The sequence below is a fragment of the Neltuma alba genome, unplaced genomic scaffold (genome assembly GCF_004799145.2).
Source record: "Neltuma alba isolate B1F8T4 unplaced genomic scaffold, ASM479914v2 tig00004804_pilon, whole genome shotgun sequence".
Taxonomy (NCBI): Eukaryota; Viridiplantae; Streptophyta; class Magnoliopsida; order Fabales; family Fabaceae; genus Neltuma; species Neltuma alba.
Window position 1 is genome coordinate 90,277 of NW_021633866.1, and position 19,387 is coordinate 109,663.

Below are 19,387 nucleotides of genomic sequence, written 5' to 3' on the forward strand. Positions count from 1 at the left end.
TTGAATTTATGCTATTTTTTTATGAGGATAAGACTATTTCTTTTCTCAACCAATAACTTATTAATATTTTATATAAAATTTTAATGAATTGTACTCATCTAGATCTTAACTAAGATCTAATTTTTGAACTGATATTGGTTCTAAATGTAAGACTTTTTATCGTATTTACCAATTTTTTTAAAACTATTGCTATTTAAACTCTATCACTCATAATCAAATAGGAGAGGAATGGAGGATATTATGAAAGATGACTAAATATTTTAGGAAAAACATTTCATATTTATCATAATAATTAACTAACTTATTTAATATTTTTAATCTAATCAATTAGTTAAATAGATCTTATATTAAAAACCAAGAGAATATTATTTATCATTGAGAAATAATATAATTTTTTTATCCAAGAAAATATTACTTTCGGTCTTTAATATAAGAGCTAGTAAATTAATTTGAGTATATTAAAAAAATTAGTTAAGTTAAATATTTATAATAAATAGATATTTTCTTTTCTAAAATACTCTTACTAATCATGTGTACTAGTTAAAACTATTATTTAATAAAAAATTTAACATGTACAACTATTTTAAAGAGTATTTTTAAAAAATATATAAATATAAAAAATAAAATAAATTAAGACGGTTTAAAATCAAATTATATATCAAATTAATTTTTATATTATGAAAGTGCGTGTAGGTTGTACTTTGTGCAGGTTGCTTCAAAAGTAAACAAACAAACAAATAAATAATCGTAAAATCATGCCTCCTTGGAAAGGTGGAGTTATGCGATATAAAATGAGATGTTATCCATATAAAATATCATTTGGTATAATAAAGATTAATAAGGTTAACTATGAGGTCTAGCAAGCCAGTACAGATGGCATTTAACAGGATTTTTTAAGCATTTAGTCAAAAATTCTCATGACCAAAACCAAAACCCTTTAGAAAAAATCTATAATGCAAGGTGAATTAAAGTTTTTCATTTTTTTACCCATCATCTGTGAGTTCAGCTGGCGAAGGAGTGAGACATATGACCAAGTTGGCATGTGTTCGATATTTGGGGAATATTACTTTGTTGTGGTTCCAGTCGCGGCGTTTGGAGAGGCATCCTAACTCTTAGGTGTCTAGGTAAACGCCTGAGGGTAATTGACGGCTCGTCATGCCCAACATTGATATGACCTAGGAGAAAGGGAAATTTCGTTCTGCCCTTGGATCGCGGATGAATCTAACTCCTTTCCAAAAATTTGTATATAAAAAAAAAGTTTTTCATTTTTTTACCAGCAATTAAAGTTTTTCATTTGGAATTAGAATCAAAATTAACGCCCATATTAAATCCTATATTGATGAACACACGCATAAAATTGGGAATAAATTTTTTATTTAGGAATTAATTAGCAAACAGTAGTTTTTAAAACTTCGTGCGACTTAAATTTTTTTACATACAATTCATCTTCTCAGGCCATATGTACAAATATGTCCAAATAATATTTTATATAAACTATTTTTTTTGGTACAACTTAACTTTTTCTGTATACAATTTATTATCTTAACAACTATTTTTCAATTAATTTTTAAATGAGGGGATTTATTTCTGATTTCTCCTCTTAAAATTTAATCTATCTAGATTTAGATAAACGAATCAACCTATTTGACCTATAAATAAACTCGTGCGAACTAGAGAGACCCCCTTTCACAACTATACATAGTCCCACGTCGCATCTATAATCTATAACTATGTAGCTGCATGTGAGCATGTGATCAGCGTAGCAATTTCACATTCAATTAATATTTAAAAGGTGATTGGATAGAAATCAAACTGTGATTTTAGAAATAATTTTACGATATACGAAGTAAATATGTAGTAGAATTTATCTCGGGACAAATGGCTGCAATAAATTATTCACCATTTTTGGTAATTACTTAATTAATAGAAACCACATTTTAGCAAGTTTTTTCTATCTTTTTATTTTTCCACCAAAGAATATCTATCTATTTTAAGTCAACGAAACACATATATTTAGTATTTGTCTTATGTGTTTAGTTATTATAGAAAAAATAGATCAAAAGTCACTAATTTAAAAATTAATTATGCAAGGATACTCAAGGACTAAAATGCTTAAAGGACTGCAACATATCTTTCACTATATATGTCTTTTATTTTGGATATAGTTGAAGATAAGTTATATACAGCTAGACAAGAATTACATTGTGGAAAAATAAATTGTGCACGAGTCCTTAACTTACATTTGTATAATTAATTTTCTAATCAAGATTTATGACCAATTTTCCTTCATCATTATTCTAACACATTGAGATATTTAGAGCATGATTTGAATCTAAATCAGTTGTTCTTCTAAAAAGATAATGTCAATGCAAAATACTACCTCCGGTCCTAATTATAAAACCTAGTTTACTTATTTGAGGAGATTAAGGAAGTAAGTTAAGTTAGTTATTTGTAATAAATAAGTGTTGTCATTCCTAAAATATCCTTGCTAATTAAGTGTATTGGCTAGAACTATCATTATTAAAAGGATTATTTTGGAAAAAAATGTATAAATATGAGAGACAAAATGAATTGGGGTCTTATAATTAGGATCAAACAAAAAGTCAAAAAGAGTCTTATAATAAAGTAATAATTACCAAAGATTATGTGCAATGTTGCATTAGTAGGAGCAATGCACATGAAAATAAGGAAGGGAAGTCAATGAAGTACAGAGAAAAAGCATCGGATGCTCTGTCTACTCTACCACTAATCTACTATTATTATTCTTCTTATTTTCATCATGGTGGACCTATATTCCCTCGTCCCAGATTTCTTCCCGCTTTTCATCCCATTATCATCAAACCAGCTAATCACTCGTTTTTTTTATTTTAAAGAAGAAGAGAAAACCTTTTGAATCCTTTTTTTTAATCTCAAAGTATGTTTTGGTTCCCCGTTCTTAAACCCGATTTTGAGTTAATATTCTATTTTACAAAAAGTTAGTTTTGAGTAACCTAAAACAGACAACAAAATTGAATTTGTGAAAATTACTCCTTTCATCTTTTTCATAAGCTTGAGAAAGAAAATTTTTAAAAATTACATTTATAAGTTATTTCATTACATTTTTAACATGAATCATTTTTTTGAAAAGTAACGTATATTAAGTAGAAATAAAATTAAAAAATTATTAAATTTTAATAAAGAATTAATAAAATTTAAGGTTTTTTTTATTTTAATAAAATATATCGGAAGTAACTTGTACTTCTCTAGCATTATATATGAATCACTCCTAACATGATTCACATAATCCAAAAAAAAAAGTTACGTCTAGTACGAAATATTAAAAATAAAATGTAAGAATTGTAATTAAGATTGAAAAACTATTAAATAACATTTAATATGTTATGAGTAATTTCTTGTTACATAAGATTAGGTATTCTCATGTAAGTAGGATTGGGAAATACCACATTCCTTCATGATATTTCCTAATTTCACATATATAGATTTGTCTGATTCCATCTAATAAGTAACCACTCATCCTAAACACTCTTTTAACATATTTTTTCAATCCCAATATCAATTCTTACTCTTATTTTTAAAGCTTCACATCACACGAAAATTTTAAAATTCATTAGCTTGATTTTTAAAATTCAACAACTTTATTTCTATTCGATATATATTAGCTGAGTATATCATATGGGATGTGCAATAGTAACCGCTGCTTTAACTGTCCCATAATAATTACAATGCTGGACTGCATGCTTGTTCATTAGCTGTGATTCACTTAGCTTCTAAACAAGCGTGGGGCCTCTTTGCTGGGCGCCTTAGAATTTTTCTCCTCCTCCTTGCATCGCTCATATGATATTATAAGAACAACACTACATCCAAAGCCTTCGTACTTTTTAATGCTAATGCTTGTATGTTTCTGCACCATTTGCCGGTGCACGCATTATTTGACTGCACGTGCTCTGCACGTGGCCCAGCCCCCACTTGACGGCAGGCGGTATTCAACTTTGCTAGCAACCGGGCTAATCTACCAATAACAACTTTAAAACATGGGTTGCTGCTTTGGAATTACTAGCGTTGGTTGTCTTTTCTTCCCATAGCAAAACATACGCTAAGAAAACTAATGACCCTGATCGTTATGTATTACTACCTCCGTATTTTAATATAAAAATCGGCTTGATTTTTATTTTATTCTCAAATATAATACTACAATCTATTTTGTTTCTCATATAATTTTATTTTTTAAAGATAATCTTTGTAGTAATAGTAATTCTAGTTAATGTATAGATTGTAAGGATATTTTAATGAAAATAACACGCACTACACTACCTCTGGTACTTAATATAAGATCCCATTTAACTTTTATTTTGATCATAAATATAATATCCCAATCCTTTTTGTCTCTCATATTTATTTATTTTTCAAAATAGTCCTTCTAATAATGATAGTTTTTAAGTCAATAACTTAGTTAGTAAGGATATTTTAGAAAAAAAATACTTATTTATTACAAATAACTAACTTAAGTTATTTTCTTAATCTTCTCAAATTAGTCAACTAGCTTTTATATTTAGCACCGAAGGTAATTATTTATTACAAATAATTAATTTAACTACTTTTTTTAATCTACTCAAATTAGTTAACTAGTTTTTATATTAAGGACCGAAAGTAATAATTACTCCTCTGGTCCTAAATATAAGACTCTTATACTCTTATATTTAAGACCGGAGTACTATTCACATAGTATCTGATGATTGTTTAAACACACGAGTGTTTTCGAAGCTCAAAGTGAACAAGTTCCCAAATGAGATGCAGAGAAGGAAGGAATAGCACCAATCATAAGTAGTGGAGATGCCCATCTAATGTTAACAAATTGCAATATAAAAGTTCATAAAAGTTAACTAGTCTCCTCTCCTTCATTTAACTGGCTTTTTTTTTTTTTTTAACTGCATTGACGATGCTCAAAAGTCAAAAAAAATAGTGTCGACCAATAGCGTGCCACATATGGTCCCTAAAAGGGCCCTTGTCCAAGCTCCAAGGCTCAAAGGCCATAGTTGTTGAGATCTTTTTTCCTGTCATTCTGTTTTGATTAGTTGCTTGGATTGAGATGGGAGCAGCACCATGTTCTAAACGTGGGCTGTTTTACTCAACTGTCGTGAAACTAACTAGACACAACACCACCACTTGGCACCATGTGCTCAATTAACTGCAAAAACGAAACACAACTGACAACAATGCCTCCAACAAACAGAATGTGAGCTCCTGGATTTTTAGGTGGCAAAGAAAGGGGCCAGCCATGTTACTTAACTTCTTGGCATGGATCACCGCATTCCATATGGCATTTTTACTTGTCCTACTGTTTTAGACACTTTTTTCTCTACTTCCAACAATTATAGAATAAGTGCATGCCTTCTGTTCAGGGCGTTGGACTGAGGGAATACGAGGGAGAGAAGCAGAGGTTCGCGAGGTTAGGGACTGTCGACGGCCAATGTTCCAAATATGAAATACACGCACACACGTATTTGTCACTGGGGCTGTAAGGCCCTGTGCATTGCTTGAGATAAAGGCTCTGACAAACCCTAAACACACACCACACACACACGCACACGCACCCACCTCTTAAGTATATATTTGATCATCTAATTTATATCAAATTTTAGTATAATATTTAATTTTTAAAAAAAATATTTTAGTTCTTTAATTTTCATACCACTAGTCTCATTTAACAAATGTTGAGTTTGCAATTAAATGCGGGCAAAACATACATTAAATTTTATTTCTTTAATATAATCATTTTCATTAAATTTGGATATTATCCTCTACTTATTACAGTATATATAGTTTTTTTAAAAGTGTATATTAAACAGGAATAAAGTTGAAAAATTGTTATATTTTAACGGGAAGTTAACCCACTTTAAAGTTTTTTTTTGTTTATATAAAACATATTGAAAGTGCTTTATAAATAGAATCAAAAGAGTATATGTGATGTATCACACATTTTCTCCAAAGGCCCTTGTGGAAGCAAAATCTAAAACAAAGAATTCAAATGCAAAAATCATTAGTAATCGTTTTGTTCGTCCCTGCAAGAAACTTGATGCTTTTAAGCATACTGAAATGAAAAAATGTTGCAGATCTCCAACTTGTGCTAGTTTGCTAAAATGCATTAGAGCTTTGAGAGGCTCCGGCTTGACTAGTTTGAAACATCTAGAGAAAATTTAAGATAAAATGAATGATAAATATTTTATATGCCTCTCCAACACTGAGAAACCGTAAGGTCACAGTATTTGTACAGCAATTTCACATAAGAAAGAAGTTAGCTGGCTTCAGATCTTTAGGAGGGCAAATCATACCGTTGGAGAGCAATACAAAATCTATCATTCTACATGAGTGAATGGGGAATTCAATTGATCAAAACTGAGATCATGTGCAGGCTGATTTACTACATTCCTTTCGTATATTTCTGCTCTCCTGGAAGATTGGTTGAAGACTGTCTTTATCCGTTATTCAGCCGTCCTGACTAAAATTGGAAGGGGAAAACGACAATCATTGAGTGAACAAACCATGTAACATCAAAATGAGCGCTGAGAGTGGGGAGACGACACAAATAATTATAGTGGGTAAGAGTTGGAATGCGGTCCATCCTGGATTTGAATTCGTTTGGGAAAACAAAAACTTCACCCCAAAAAGAGCAAAGATAAGCAAGTGAGATAATAATTAAACTTACTATTGCTTCTTCGACATTAAAACTTGCTGAAGAGTCAACTGAAAATCCCAACTCCGCCATTAGCTTCTCCAAGCGATTCACATTAGTCAAATAAAGATAACCAACCTAGTTCAATGAATTTATGAGTTAAGATAAGGCTAAAAACAGGTTTAAAATTTTGAATACAGCACTTTTTTTTCAGATCTTCCTAACAGTTATCTGACTCAATCACAAATGAACAATATTTGAAGATAGACATTATAAACACAAAAACCAACTGAAACTTCAAAACATATGCGACAAATAGCCCTTAAACATGCTCCTTGCAACAATAAAGCACAACTACATTATCCTGTAAGCTTTCAAAAGAGAAAAATGGAGTGGGATGTGTATGCCTATGAACTATTAATTAGGTTTTACATTTAACACAAACCAACGGGCTAATATGAATATCATGTGCTATAGCCAATGTTATTTTGGTTAACAAACTAGAAGGAAGAACTATACAAAGTAGAACAGATGTATTCTCAAGAAGTCAAAATTTGAAGACTAACCAATGTTTCCAGTGAAGATGCTCTGTTATACACAGCCGCACCAGCACGCTTTTTCGTCCGTGTTTTGCTTGAATTAATGTTCTTTCCCCATCGAAGCACATCCCTGCAATAGAGATGGCTAAAAGCTTTAAGCCAAATATACAAACTTCTGCAAATTAAGTTCTACCAAGAGAATCAGAGGACCTTACGCAAACATAACGCACATGGTTGAAAGGTAGAATAATGTTGACCAAAACAAGAAAAAAGAAAGGTAGGACAATGAATGGAAGCTTAAAATTGAGGAACAAGACAGAATAAAAGTGCAGAATGTAATACCAAATTTATAGAGAAGGAAACCTTTTTAAAATACATAACCAAGTGATAAATATCGTAGAGACCTAAAGGCATATTGTATTTCAAGAATCACAAGAGGAAACATCGTAAGTAGAATTTATAAAAGCAGAAAAATGGTGAGAGAGAGAGATAAAATGCTCAGAATAACATCTAACCTCTCTTGTTCTGATAAGAAGTTGCTGTGGAGAAGTTTCTGGAGCAATGCATCCTGAATTGCAGCAAATGGGAACTACTTGTCATATGTCATATCAGAAATGCGTGTTCTTAATAACCAGTAGTGATCAATCACAAGAAACCAGTAGAACATCATCAGCCCACTAAAGCCAAATTTCATAAAGTTTTGCTTCAATCAATCAGCGCTCTGTTGTCTCATTTCCACGTTCAAATATTCTCAATCAATAAAATGAGTAGAAAAGAAAATTAAACTCTGTATTTTGACAGGTATCATACTTGAGCCTCACAACGCACAAGTGCCATCACACGATCGTTGTATTCTTCAATGCTTAGGGGAGGAAATAAAAAGTGCCTGCGAGCATAAAGCTACATGTTGCACAAACAATGAGGATTAGATATTTATTTAGGATTATAAAGTTCATGACAGTTGTTTGAATTGTAGCAATTCCAACATAAACTAAACAAGCTTGTTCAATTGAAACAGTCATCAAGAAGCCATTGTAGGTGTGAGGAGAAGAATGGACCTATGCGCCTTTAAAAGCTCTTGTGCATTCCAAGGGGAAGCATGCCGTGTTATCTTCACTTAAACACTCATAGAATTCATGTAATATTGCTCCTAAAGATCTTTATAGGGGATTACAATGCCTCAGTAATTAACACATTTACTCTTTACAAAGTACTTGCGTATCAGCAGATTATCACACTGCACTCTCCGTTAAAGGATTACTTCATTTATATCATGTGAGAGAGAATAGGGAACCTCAAAGGCAGAAAGAAAAGGAAGTAAAACTGAAAGAATCACAGGAAATCCTCTAAAACAGTCAAAACTGAGAAAGCTGGACCAAAGGCTAAAATTTGAAACTATTCTAACCTCTGCTCATGTTGGAAATAAAAATGCCCATAAAACAATAATGATTAGAGCACTTGTCAAAAGCCATAAGCATATTCTCATCCCATAACGAGAATACAGGGTAGGGGCAAAGAGATGCCCTTGAATATGCAAGCATCCCGCTCCAACCAAGTACACCAAGGAGCTGCTGAAACTACTCATTGCCTCATAAATTCGGCATCATTACACAGCTCACTCAATCATGTGTGCTTATGTTTATTTACTTTCATTCTTTTTTGTGTGCACACACATCTCCAAATTAGAGACAAACACACTGCTAATATGTTTATTCATGGATAGTATTTAGCGCCACTAAAGCAGAAATCAGAACAAACCTCATATATGCAATCGCCAATATATGCTAGAGATGCTGCATTGAATACAGATCTTGGCTTCACCACTTTAGGAGGACTCGGCAACCATCTCTCATATCCCAAGTAGGTTTCGTCTGGCTCTGCTGTATTCCCTGTTAAAAAAATAATAATAATAATTATCAAGCAAGCACTCACTGAATGCTTCAGCGTCTTTTAGATGAAAAATCACAAAAAGATACAAAATGAAACAGCAATGATGAAAAATTATAGCTAAATAGTAGATAAAAAGTATTAAAGATAAAAACCTATTATGATAGAAGAATGTACTGATTCTTAAAATAAAGTCTTAATCTTTAAGCACGCGGGACTTTAAAAGAACCTGCAGTAAAAAAGGCATGCATGTTCTAATCCGGCACAATTTACATCATTCAAGCAATTTAACAACATAACTTTGTAAGTGAGGCACTTCCATTTTTGCAGAAAAAATTCCAAGCCAAGATAAAACAAACATCAATTCCATAGCCAATTAAAATAGTTAGCCTATAAGTCGAAATTCTATAATAACAACTGAGTATAGGCCTCATTCGTCTTGTCCTTATTTTGTCATTTTACATTACATAGGAGAAATAAATCACATAAATTTAAATTCCCTTCTGATATCTCGCCGGTTCTTCAATCTTCGGATAGAGGACAAAGAATAAATAGTACGGAATTAACCAAGATAACCAAATCAACAACAAATCACTTTCACGAAATACCTCCACTGGTATCAGGACTGTTGCGCTTCAGAAGGTCAGAAACGTACTTCTCCGTCCATGCTGTTGGAGAAGATGAACTGGAAGAAGGAGATGTTTTTAAAATTGGCGTCTGGCTGAGAGCGTTAGTGTTCTTCTTGAGCTTTCTGGGAGCATTGGGATTATAAGGAAGCCTCTGTTCTGTGTCCCATGAAGCTTTCGTGCTCACAGAAGATACAGAGAGTGTCTGCATTTTATGGGTAGCATTGAAGAGATAGGACTTCTGTAGGTGTGAGGTAGTAGAATGGGACGCCATTTACAGGGAGCTCCAAGTTTCCACGAGCGCGAAGAAGGATAATTCTGCAGACAGGAGTGACGATAAAGTTTTTGTTTTGATTTTCCTAAAAGCGTCAAAAAATTGACTTGTTCATTTCTTATCATCATGGGCCCTATGACTTCGGATCAAAAGTTTGAGCCCAATATCAAAGATAAACACCGGACTGATTTAAGTTGAAATACTCATCCGGTCCTTAATATAAGACCCATTTAACTAATTTGATTAGATTAAAGAAGTTGGGTAAGTTAGTTAATTATAAAAAATACGACACGTTTTTCCTAAAACACTATAATCATCTTTCTTAATACCCCTCTCCCTCTTCTACACTTGATTGTGATTGAGAGAGTATCTATAGGGGTAATTTAGAGAAAATTGATAAATATGAGAAATGGATCTTATATTTAGGACCAAAACTAACTCACCAATTGGGTCCTATATTAAGGACCGGAGGAGTAGTATCCACCGAGGACGGCCCACGAGTTTTTTACCCCTTAAACCAATTTAATTTTAAGCTGATGTTAGGATTTTATTGATGAATGATTTATAAATATCTCTGTAAGTACTCTTTGATACTAAGAGCATATCCTGGTTTTAATGAGTCCCCGAGATTCAACTCACTGAACCTTTTTTGTAAAAAAAAAAAATGAAATTTAACACTAAGATTGTATATGGTATTGAGAAATGTCATTCCTAAAAAGGAACCTATTCCCATAATTATGGTTATTAGGTGGAGCACAAGGTTTTAGCATACCAAACACGCAATATAAAATTTCCCTTGTGAAGTATTCTATAGAGTTTAAAAAAAGAAGTTCTACTATTTATAATTAATAAATACCCGTATTATATTCCTTAATATAAGATATTGTTTGACTTTTATTTTAGTCCTAAATATAAGACTTAAATACATTTTGTTTCTTATATTTATTCATTTTTTTCTAAGATAGTCCTTGTAATAATGATAGTTCTAGCTAATACACTTTATTAATAAAGATATTTTAGAAAAACAATATCTATTTATTACAAATAACCAACTTAACTAATTTTTTTAATCTCCTCAAATTAGTTAACTCTTATATTAATGAGCGGAGGTGGTAACTCACTGACAATTTTATAGTGTACATATATACACTCGGAAAGTACTTGGTCTAAGAGTTAGAAATCAACCCCACAGTCACTTGTTCCTGGATAAAAATACCCGCTAGTTACGTTAATCCAAGTTGACATATTTTAGGCAAAAATTAATGTTTTAATCCTTTAAATTTTGGTTCATTTAAAACTTAATTCTTAAATTTTAATTTTGTACAAATTCAATTCCTCAATTCTTGACTCATCTAAAATTCAGTTTATAATCTTTCTATAGTTTGGGCTTTGTCTTTATCATTCATCACTTCTAGTCAGCATTGAGCTATCATATATTGTGAAAAATGTTAACAATGTTGTTGAAATTTGTTACTCCTCCAATCCTTAATATAAGATCTATTTAACTAATTTGATTAGATTAAGGAAGTTAAGTAAGTTAATTAATTATAAAAAATATGACATGTTTTTTTTTAAACATTATAATCATCTTTCTTAATATCCTCCCTCTCTCACTCATTTGATTATGGTTGAAGGAGTATCCATAGAGGTAATTTAGAAAAAATTAATAAATATGAAAAATAGGACTTATATTTATGATTAAAATTAACTTAACAATTAGGTTCTATATTAAGGACCGGAAGAATAATATACCTTTCAACTCAACTTTATGTGGATTTCACATAAAATAAAAGAAAATGATAGAATTTGAAACCAGCAAAACTTGAATGAAAGGGATGAAGAGACGAAAAGACGAATGAAGATTAGAAGGTGACAACAAATCTGACCAATAGTAACAACTTGATTCTTGAAGGAGTTGAGAGAAGTGTCCGCAATGAAGAGACTCAAGAATATGCTGCTTGAGTTCTGTGGATTATCAAGGGAACTAGGAGGGAGAATCCATCACCAAAAGGTTCCAAGCTTGCATGTCTCATGATGAGGGCATGAGTTGTGATTAACCAAGTTAGCTTTCATTTCATGGCATCACTCTGAAAAAATGATACACACGTTCTTTTTCCTATCTGAGACTTTTAAAACATTGCCCATTAACACTAGTTAACTACTACAACCGTTTCTTAATATAAGATTTTGTTTGATTTTTATTTTAATCATAAATATAAGATCTTAATCTATTTTATCATGTTTATATTTTTTTTCAAGGTAGTCCTTCTAATAATGATAATTCTAACCAATATACTCCTCTGGTCCTTATTATAAGACCCAATTTGACTTTTTATTTGGTCCTAATTATAAGACCCAATCCATTTTCTCTCTTATATTTATGCATTTTTTTCCAAGATAATCCTTCTAATAATGATAGTTTTAGCCAATATACTTAATTAGTAAGGATATTTTAGGAATAACAACACTTATTTATTATAAATAACCAACTTAACTTACTTCCTTAATCTCCTCAAATAAGTCAATTGGGTCTTATAATTAGGACAGGAGGAGTACTTAATTAGCAAGGATATTTTAAGAAAGACAATACCTATTTAGTACAAATAACTAACTTAACTTCTTTCCTTAATTTTTTTAGATTAGTCAACTAAATTTTATAATTAGAACCAACTAGTTCTTATAATTAGGATGGAAGTAATTAAGATCAAATTAATTCATTTTATAAGATTCAATTAATTACTTTATATATATAAGGTACGACATGAATTTGCTATGAGAACACTTGGACGCAGCAAATGTTCGAGAAAGGCTCATTTTTGTATACGTGTCTTCCATTCACTGGAGCGTGCACTCGTCTTCTCGGTTAGACAAGGTAGGTTTAGCTTCCCCCCGGCTAGAGAGAGGGGGAGGGGAGCGAGAGAGAGGCTGTAGCGGGGCAGGGGTTTCGCTTTGTTCGCCCTTCCTTCCCAGTGCTCCGGCACCTGCAACTTCTTCTGCACAGAGTAGCCGCGAATCGCATTCGTTATCAACGAAACATGAGTCGCTACGACAGTCGCTCTGGGGACCCTACTTCTTACCGTGACCGGAGAAGGTAAAACAGTGGCTTACCCCCGCGCTTAATTCTTTAATTTGTAGTTTCCATGTCCTGTTTTGGTCCCCCTCTTGTCCGGTAATATAATTAATCTCGGAAGCAGGCATACTGATTTCGTGTTTCAATGAAAATATTTAATTTCTGCCTGCTATTTTCCCTATTCCGGCTAAATTTTGTTTCGTTCTACATGCCCATATAGCAATATTCTTACGTATATTAGTATATCTGACAAATAATTTCCGAAAGGAAAATTGATTCCGTTTTATTTTCAGAATGATCCTCTTTTGAGTTGAGCTACCTTTTTAGGGTTTGTACCCTGTGAAACATTAAGAACTCCCTCGAGAGTTCATGTTACCCTCACTGGCATCTGAAATGAATCATTTAATGGGTTAATCTTAGTTACATGTATGTTTAGAACTGTCATATGTGTGTGAGGCTCAACTTAATTAGGTGGGCTAATCTTAATTTCCTTACGTTTGAGCCAAGAGTTTTGCTAAGGAGCTCCATTTGTTTTCTTAGTGATTCGGGGCTGGGTGCTCCCACAGGTTACGGTGGTTCTGTCCACTCTTCCTCAAGCAGGAGGGATTACAATGATGGTGGATCCCCAAGGAAATTGAATTTGGATGGCCTGCCTCATTTTGAGAAGAATTTCTACATTGAGTCACCAGAGGTGAGGGCTATGACTGAGGCTGAAGTTAATGATTATCGGCAGAAGAGGGACATAACTGTTGAAGGTCGAGATGTCCCCAGACCAGTCAAAAGCTTTCACCTTGCTGGTTTCCCGGGTACCAAGTTTTTTTCCCCCTTCCTTTTCCCCCCATTAACGTTCTGCCTTATTTAGCGTTGTGTGGAGGACTTTATTCTCCCTATTACTCGAAGTTTTGTCAATTCTTCTTTAGCTGGATGAATGGAAGACTTTATGAGTTGTGCCACTTTACCTTTATATCTCAATTTTCTCTGTCTTTTTATCCCCTAAAATTTATTATATACCTTGGTTTGCCTCCCTCCCTCTCAATTTATTTCCCTTAAGTAGTTTAAGCCATGCTTTGTTTTTGATGGTAGATTATTGACAACATCATCCGATGTGTTAATTTTTTGCAATGGAATTTATGTTTGATAACTGACAGAACTAGACTGTTGGAAAGTTGGTTAACTTATAGTTTACCGTGGAAAAAAGTTCCGTTTCATTATGGGATGATAACAGCATGCTTATTTTGCCAACTTGTTTAATCCAGAGTATGTTCTGCAAGAAATTACAAAAGCTGGTTTTGTTGAACCTACACCTATTCAATCTCAAGGATGGCCAATGGCTTTGAAGGGGCGTGATCTCATAGGAATAGCAGAAACTGGATCAGGGAAGACGCTTGCTTATTTATTGCCTGCAATCGTACATATTAATGCCCAGCCTATTCTAGGTAGGTGATTGAAATAATTGGAATGATCTGTTTCCTTTTTAGGGTGTAAACATTCCTTAACATGCCTCTGTCATCAACCTTGGTGTTATCATCTAATATTTCAATAACTCCTCGTTCAGAACCTGGAGACGGTCCAATTGTGTTAGTTTTGGCTCCAACTCGAGAACTTGCTGTCCAAATACAGCAAGAGGCTACTAAGTTTGGTGCATCATCTAGAATTAAGAGTACCTGCATATATGGTGGGGTACCTAAGGGACCTCAGGTGCGGGATCTCCAGAAAGGTAGGTGGTGAAGTAAGTATTGCTGACCCAAGACACGGGTTTATGATTTCTCTGGCTATAATGAAGTCATATGCTTTATTGTCATAATTGTGCATGTATTTATCCATTTTTTGGATCAGGTGTTGAAATTGTAATTGCTACTCCGGGAAGGCTGATTGACATGATTGAGTCAAATCATACAAACTTACGAAGAGTTACATACCTTGTATTGGATGAGGCTGATAGGATGTTGGACATGGGCTTTGAGCCTCAGCTACGGAAGATTGTTGCCCAGGTTGAGTTTGCACTGATATGCTATTAATACTTTGGAAAACTAAAATTTCAAGGAATGCAAGACCTGTGTATTTTGTATGCTGCTGTAGAATTGTTTGTTGTAGTCAAGTTGCTCTTCTTTATACTTGATCCGCACACCATACTATTTTTGGTTCTTCCCATGTTACTGTTCTGTGATAAGTTTCATTTTGGAGATGCTTTAGACTTCATGAGAGATGGAGAGGCGGGGAGAGTACCCTGCTTGTCGTAAGTACTTTTTGGTCGTTAAAGAAGAACAAGTGGAAAGCATTCAGAACAAGTTGTCCATCATCAGATATAATGTCCCTGGTCCCCCTAATAGTCCATGTTAATCAATGAGCTTGATTGCTGATTCTTCTGGTTGGAATCTGTTTGTCTCCTGAGTATCTGATTGTGTTTTTGATTTATGCAGATTCGTCCAGACCGTCAAACGTTATGCTGGAGTGCTACCTGGCCAAAGGAGGTTGAGCAGCTGGCGAGGCAGTCCCTTTATAACCCATATAAAGTAAGATATTCTTACATTTGTAGATTTCATCAGTTTTTTGGTCTCTGTTTTCCATATATTGAACTCCTTATGTTTTGATTTTACTGTACTAAGAAGTCATTCAATTTTGTTGTTAAATGATATTGTGTTATGTAAAAGGAACAAATATATTGAAAATTAAATTAATGACTTAATTACCATTACGCAGGTGATTATAGGTTCTCCAGATTTAAAAGCCAACCATGCAATACGTCAATATGTTGACATTGTTTCTGAAAAGCAGAAATACGACAAGTAGGTTATGTTCTATCTTATAGTTATTTCTTTTATCTCCTCTTATATAAAGGAACCATGTGATGAAGTTAACTTCTTTATTTCCTAGATTGGTGAAGTTGCTGGAGGACATCATGGATGGCAGCCGAATACTGATATTCATGGATACTAAGAAAGGATGTGATCAGATCACTCGGCAGCTCCGCATGGATGGTTGGCCAGCACTTTCAATACATGGAGATAAAAGTCAGGCAGAAAGAGATTGGGTGCTGTCAGAGTTCAGATCTGGAAAGAGTCCTATTATGACTGCAACAGATGTTGCAGCTCGTGGCTTAGGTACAAAGACGTTCTACTCAAACATTTTGTTAACTCTCTTAATCTTCAAGTGGTGCTTTGATTCCAGCTGTGTCATGTATCTGTAGTTTTGCTGAAGTAATAATATCGATATCTAATAAATTGATGTTGTTCTAGCTTTTCTGATTTTATATTTTAAATAAATGCTATTTTAGTTTTTTCTTGTCTTCCCCTTAACCATTTTCAAGGATTCAGTCTTGTGTCCTTTTATTGGCATATTATGACCCTTATAGTCACTACTTTTCAGCTCTTGTATATTTCTGCTTACGCAAGCAACTTGTTATTTATGCAACTGCCACTTGAAATGTCACTTTAATCTGACACCAATAACTATGCATCCTGATCCTTATTATTGTTTGCATGTGGACATTTAACAGATGTGAAGGACGTGATGTATGTAATAAATTATGACTTCCCGGGATCTCTAGAGGACTATGTTCATCGCATTGGTCGGACTGGGAGAGCTGGCGCAAAGGGAACTGCATATACATTCTTTACTGCTGCAAATGCTAGATTTGCAAAGGAACTTATAGCCATACTTGAGGAAGCTGGACAGAAAGTGAGTCCTGAATTGGCAGCAATGGCACGTGGAGCACCTCCTCCTCCTTCAGGTTAGTTTGCTGCATCGGTTATGATTGAGCTTGCATTTTGCTTGTAACTATTCATGCATTGATTCCTGTTCCCCATTCTTTGGCTTCGGATGGGTCTAAGTTATAGCTGGAAGATATGGGACTTGTGCGTACAGTTCTGCATGCATTTCTCATTTGTAGCGTGTACTGTGGCTACTTCCGACAAAAGAGCTTTCCCCCATAACTTTTTAATGTTCAATATTACCAGTTCATTTTTTTCCATCCATAATTACCGAGATGGATGATGAAATGAGTATAGAGATACGTGCCCATGTCGTTGGTAGTACAGTTCCAGGTCTAAACGTAAATCTACATATCACCTAGTCTAGGATCTGCAATTCTCATAGCACAGAAAGGTTCAAATCCGTTGAACAGATTACGGCGTTGGAATATATGGAGGCAATGTCATGAATCACTTGATCTGGCAAACTCCTCTTTTTGATGAATTTTTCATTTAAAAATATGTGGATTTAATAATCATATGCATAAATTGATATGTTACCTTGGTCTCAATCACTGACCAAAAATGGTAGCATCCGGAGGGAATTCTACTGAATTTCAGTTTAACTAAACCCATTTAAGAACATGATTGCTTTCTGTTGTGCAAGTATATGCTAGTCATTTCTGTTCACCTGAGTTTCTAATATCCTCCATTACATCTCTACCGCAATCAATCAGGTTATGGAGGTTTCCGTGGCAGAAGTTATGGCAGTCGCCCACTGAGATGATTGATGGAGGCGGATAGCAAGTGGACTGATGGAGTAACAAATGAATGCCTTGTTATCATGACTGACTCTACCTCCTTTTGTTTTTTTAATCCGAGTCTTGCACATGTGTATTTTATTTTTCTATGCCAATTTGTAAGAATATTAGAATAGTGGTAGAATTTTTTGAAGTTTTTGTTTTAAGAATCATAGAACATTTGGAGGAAAGCTTCGCTGTACGGCCAAACATCTGTTTATAGTTCATACCACAATCGTTGAGAATCCTGAGCCCTTCATGGTTTGCTTTCTTCGGACTCTGATATGATGGTCTGACTAGCAGAAAATGAAAGGATACCAAAAAAACTGACCTTTAATCTTGTCCATGAGTACCAACCTTCTAAAACTTTGAAGTGAACTAGCGTGACATATTTCTCATCTTTTATATTTTGTTTGAAGCAGGTAATATGTGTAACTTGGGTTTTTTTAAAAAAATTATTTCCGGCTTCCGTGTAACTTGGGTTAAAATTGCGTTTTTTTTTTAAACCAGAAGGTCAAAATTGCGTTTAATTTAATATAGTCGATAACAAAATTATTAAAGCTTTATCATATGATAAAACTATATATACTCCCTTAACGAACACGTTTGTGGGCGTAGCATATGTTTCTGTAGCTGCCAGCTATTAGCAAGTTGGAGAGTAAGTGATTATTTGGGTTGGTTTAAATAAGTATTTATAACGAGGTAAATTTTTTTTTTTCATATATTTATTTTATATTTTATAAATAATGATTGAAGAGTTATTTATAAAGAGTATTTATAACGAGTTCTATCTGTAATAGGAACGCGGGTGAGCGTTCGTGTTTATAATTGACTTATATTACCTCCCGTCCTAATTATAAGATTCTATTTGACTTTTTATTTGGTCCTAATTATAAAACCCCAATCCATTTTGTCTCTCATATTTATGCATTTTTTTTAAGATAATCCTTCTAATAATGATAGTTCTAGCCAATATATTTAATTAACAAGGATATTTTAGGAATGACAACACTTATTTATTACAAATAACTAACTTAACTTACTTCCTTAATCTCCTCAAATAAATCAACTGGATCTTATAATTAAGACCGGAGGTATTTGTGTTGATATTGGTTTCATATTGACTAATTTTTCATCTAATTACTAAAAAGGTTTCGTAAAAAATAATTTCGATGAAAATTAAAAATTAACAAATGGCGTCAACTCCGAGAATCAATTTGTTAGGGCGGAGAGGAATTCATTGAAAAAAACAGACGATAGAGAGGGAAAATTCAGTTCCGGAACCCGAAGCACGCTTAGTTGGGACTTCGGAGGCTCAGAGCAGTCGTGTATGGTGGAAAGGTGCTGTAGACATTAACGAAATGAGTGAAGAAGGAGAAGGTCCAAAGCTCTACGCCAACAAGCCTCGAAAAGGTCACATCATCGTTGTCTTTCTCATCGAGCAAATCTGTCTTTCTCCTCCACCTTTGTCTCTTTTTTCCTCCAAATTTGTGAAAGCAATTTTCGATTATCTTATTTTGACTTCAAGTTGCTGATTTTGGGGGTTTTAGTGTCTGATCATTGTTTTTCTCGTGTTGTTGAATACAGAGCAACTGAAGCAAGCTCGAGAGCAACAAAAAGCGAAGGCGTTCTCCTCGCCAATGTCGTCGTCTTCGTCCTCTGCGATGGGGACCCAGCAGCAGCAGCAGCAGCCGCCGCCGCCCAAGGAATCGTTTGTTCGTCGTTACAAATTTGTCTTGCCCATGATTTTGGCCGTAAATCTTGCCGTCGGAGGTCATTTTCTTTCGCCCGAATGGTCAACTGCAAAAAATTTGTTTTCGAGTCTGCCATGA

The 19,387-nt window shown here is 33.8% G+C and overlaps 3 protein-coding genes across 3 annotated transcripts; 2 read left to right on the top strand and 1 right to left on the bottom strand.

Moving 5' to 3' along the window:
• Positions 1-6,449: 6,449 nt before the first annotated feature.
• On the bottom strand, positions 6,450-10,026 carry LOC114745788 (mini-ribonuclease 3-like). Its single transcript, XM_028933956.1, has 7 exons — positions 9,705-10,026; positions 8,968-9,098; positions 8,020-8,109; positions 7,725-7,777; positions 7,237-7,339; positions 6,704-6,808; positions 6,450-6,496 (listed from the first exon to the last, which is right to left on the bottom strand). The coding sequence occupies exons 1-7, from the start codon at positions 9,994-9,996 to the stop codon at positions 6,473-6,475; spliced, it is 798 nt and encodes a 265-aa protein (XP_028789789.1). The 5' UTR covers positions 9,997-10,026; the 3' UTR covers positions 6,450-6,472.
• A 2,849-nt stretch (positions 10,027-12,875) lies between these two features.
• On the top strand, positions 12,876-17,803 carry LOC114745787 (DEAD-box ATP-dependent RNA helicase 20-like). The gene is made up of 10 exons (XM_028933955.1): positions 12,876-13,087; positions 13,607-13,872; positions 14,323-14,502; positions 14,622-14,783; positions 14,903-15,057; positions 15,487-15,579; positions 15,767-15,852; positions 15,941-16,167; positions 16,563-16,796; positions 17,493-17,803. Exons 1-10 carry the CDS (start codon positions 13,032-13,034, stop codon positions 17,540-17,542), a joined length of 1,509 nt encoding a protein of 502 aa, XP_028789788.1. The 5' UTR covers positions 12,876-13,031; the 3' UTR covers positions 17,543-17,803.
• A 997-nt stretch (positions 17,804-18,800) lies between these two features.
• LOC114745783 (uncharacterized) lies at positions 18,801-19,376 on the top strand (the record flags this gene model as incomplete). The annotated part of the gene is made up of 2 exons (XM_028933952.1): positions 18,801-18,968; positions 19,143-19,376. Coding segments are annotated over exons 1-2 (286 nt in total), but the record flags the coding sequence as incomplete, so codon positions are not given.
• Between the last annotated feature and the right edge of the window lie 11 nt (positions 19,377-19,387).